Here is a 2770-nt window from a genome sequence, read left to right as displayed (position 1 = left end):
AATTAGTTTGATCTTTTTTTTTTTTGAAGGTTGATCTATTTTTGAAACAATCTCACTTTAATTGTTCATGTTATACTAAACCAAACCATATACAAAAATATGGGTCCACCTAATATGGATCACTTTTTAGTGTGTAACCTTGCACCACTATGTTAATTGTCCATCTTATTCCTATTCAAAAAATTAATCCCATCAAAATTCACCCGGTAATACTAATATTTTTTTCTTTTCATAAAATAATTTTTTTAATAGGGGTAAAATGGACAATTGGTATAGTGGTGCAAGGTTGCACCACTAAAAAGTGGTGCATATTAGGTGGCACCACAAAATATGTTATCAATATTAAATAGTAACATTGTAAAAAGTGTAGCAAATTTTTGTTTTTTGAAAAATAAGTACACGTTAGTTTATTCTAAAAAGTTATATTTAAAATAATATTATATATAAATTAATTAGGCTTTATCTATTGTATACGGTTCACAATTTTAAATAATTTCTCGTCAAATTAGTTTTATCATATAAAAAATAAATTCTAAAAAACATGTACTAAAAGTAGTAATTAATAAATTATTTAAGGATGGACTTGTCCTATAAATCAACTGCCCTTAATTTAATTTTGATGCATATTATTATCATTAGGTAAACACAAGTATTTTTTTATAAGCTAAAAAATTATATTAAGAGAGCACAAAGGAGTACCTCAATCCTTAATACAAGAGAGAAAAAAGAAAAAGGTAAACAAAAGAGAAAATTTTAAGATTATAGCTAAAAACTTTAGCAGAAATATGATTTTACATATCTCATTGTATCAACATAAAAACTTAAAGTTGTCACGATTAGTTTAATTAATGTCAACTGAAGAAATAAATCTTGACATATAGTTGAGTTTTAGTCGTCAACAATGTTGTGTGTTGAGTTTTATGAAAATTCAAATAGAGACTAAATGTTGTTGAACTCAACGTGTATAGTAAAATTTTACTTTTTTGATAAAAAAAAATTTCAACGTTGTAAATTCTAACTTGTATTGGGTTAGTATCTTGAATTTATGTTAAATACAACATAGATTCAATTTGAAAAGAAATTCAAATGCACATTAAATGTAGTGGATCTAGCCCGTGCATATAAGTGATTGTGCGTTCTTCTTTTTAATTTTTACTTTTGGTTGGATTAGTTGTGTTGCCTTTTGGTTTAATTTATAGGAGAAAATTCCCAAGTCAACTGCATGTCATCATTTGGTCTTGTTTGTTGCAGGCACCACCTCATTTCCCACTTTCACCACTTTACTATTCTTCTTCTCTCCCACCTCCTCTATATAATTCCTCATCTCACCATCACTCAATTGTACACCATATATGGGAAGCATGAAGGTGCATCAGTTCACACGTGGATTCTGGGAGCACGAACCCTCCCTCACGCTCGGCTGCAAGAGATTACGCCCTCTCGCTCCCAAGCTTCCCAACACTACTGACACCACGGCCGCCGCCACCACCACCACCACTCATTCTCTTCCATTCGACATCAAGAGCTTCATCAGACCAGAAAGTGGCCCCATAAAACTCTTATCCTCTGATGATAATAAGAAAGATCCACCTTCACCCCAGAGCCAGGTCCTTATTATTATTACTGATCACTTAATTATTAATAATTCACATGAAGACATGATATCACACATATAATATACCATGTGCTCTTGCATTTAAATTATTAATGTAATTTCATAAATTTAGATTATGGTTGCCGGTTGTGCGGATACTTTATTAATACATTGTTGTTGTTAAACACAGGTTGAAACGCATCCGGGAGGGACAAGGTGGAACCCGACGCAAGAGCAGATAGGTATATTGGAGATGTTGTACAGAGGAGGGATGCGAACTCCAAATGCTCAGCAAATAGAGCAGATCACAGCTCAGCTTAGCAAGTATGGAAAGATCGAAGGGAAGAACGTGTTCTATTGGTTTCAGAACCACAAAGCGCGCGAGAGGCAAAAGCAGAAACGCAACAGCCTTGGCCTTTCTCATAGCCCTCGAACTTCCACCATTCAAACTATATCTTTGGAAACCAGAAGGGTATGTTCATTTTCTAGAGGTTTTACTTTTAATATATGACATGCATGTTTCTATGAGAGATAAATTTCAAAACTGAGAAGCTTACTCACCGAAGAGAAGCTTACTCACATAAACTTCTCTTTAAAATTGAGTCTGACTTTAAAATCAATGGTAGAATTTTGAGGTAATAAAGTACTTTTTTGGTTTTATCTAAATGAATTTCATGGATTGTTGCAGGGAGAAGTGGTGGAAAGAGATGAGGAAGATAGTCCATACAAGAGGTGTAGGAGATGGGGATTTGAGTGCTTGGAAGAGCAAATAGGTAATAAGGAGGAGGAACATAGAACTCTGGAGCTTTTCCCATTGCACCCGGAAGGAAGATGAAGCGGGGTTGACCATTTATCCATCATTTTTCACTTCACTTTTGTTCGGAATTCAAGCTGGTTGAGTGCATATTTAGAAGTTCGTTTAAAAATGGTGAAGTTAAAATCATAATAAACAGAAGTAAAAGTTAAAGAAAATTACTTCTGTTTTAACATGATTTGTCTTCATTGCGAATCTAAAACGAGTTTCTGAATGAATGTGCTAGCTAGCTTCTTTAATTTGCTTTATTTTTCTTCTTTCTTTGTGTATTGGGAAAGAAGAAAGACAAAGTTGATCATGTCTCTCAGATCTGTTCCATCTCTAGCTCCCACTTAATGCTATTCCTAACTTTTGGAACCCAA

At 33.5% G+C, this 2770-nt stretch overlaps 1 protein-coding gene across 1 annotated transcript; it reads left to right on the top strand.

Annotated features, from left to right (window-relative positions):
- The first annotated feature begins 1332 nt into the window (after positions 1-1332).
- LOC130722376 (WUSCHEL-related homeobox 4) lies at positions 1333-2770 on the top strand. Its single transcript, XM_057573086.1, has 3 exons — positions 1333-1607; positions 1785-2066; positions 2283-2770. Exons 1-3 carry the CDS (start codon positions 1353-1355, stop codon positions 2427-2429), a joined length of 684 nt encoding a protein of 227 aa, XP_057429069.1. The 5' UTR covers positions 1333-1352; the 3' UTR covers positions 2430-2770.

This window comes from Lotus japonicus, chromosome 1, assembly GCF_012489685.1.
Source record: "Lotus japonicus ecotype B-129 chromosome 1, LjGifu_v1.2".
NCBI classification, from domain to species: Eukaryota; Viridiplantae; Streptophyta; class Magnoliopsida; order Fabales; family Fabaceae; genus Lotus; species Lotus japonicus.
This window is presented reverse-complemented; position numbering and strand designations above follow the sequence as displayed.

Excerpts from the sequence above, each read along its gene's own strand:
- LOC130722376 (XM_057573086.1), top strand. The coding sequence starts at position 1,353 with ATGGGAAGCATGAAGGTGCATCAGTTCACACGTGGATTCTGGGAGCAC. Across the intron at positions 1,608-1,784 it reads CACCTTCACCCCAGAGCCAG|GTTGAAACGCATCCGGGAGG; the intron begins GTCCTTATTATT and ends TGTTAAACACAG. Across the intron at positions 2,067-2,282 it reads TATCTTTGGAAACCAGAAGG|GGAGAAGTGGTGGAAAGAGA; the intron begins GTATGTTCATTT and ends GGATTGTTGCAG.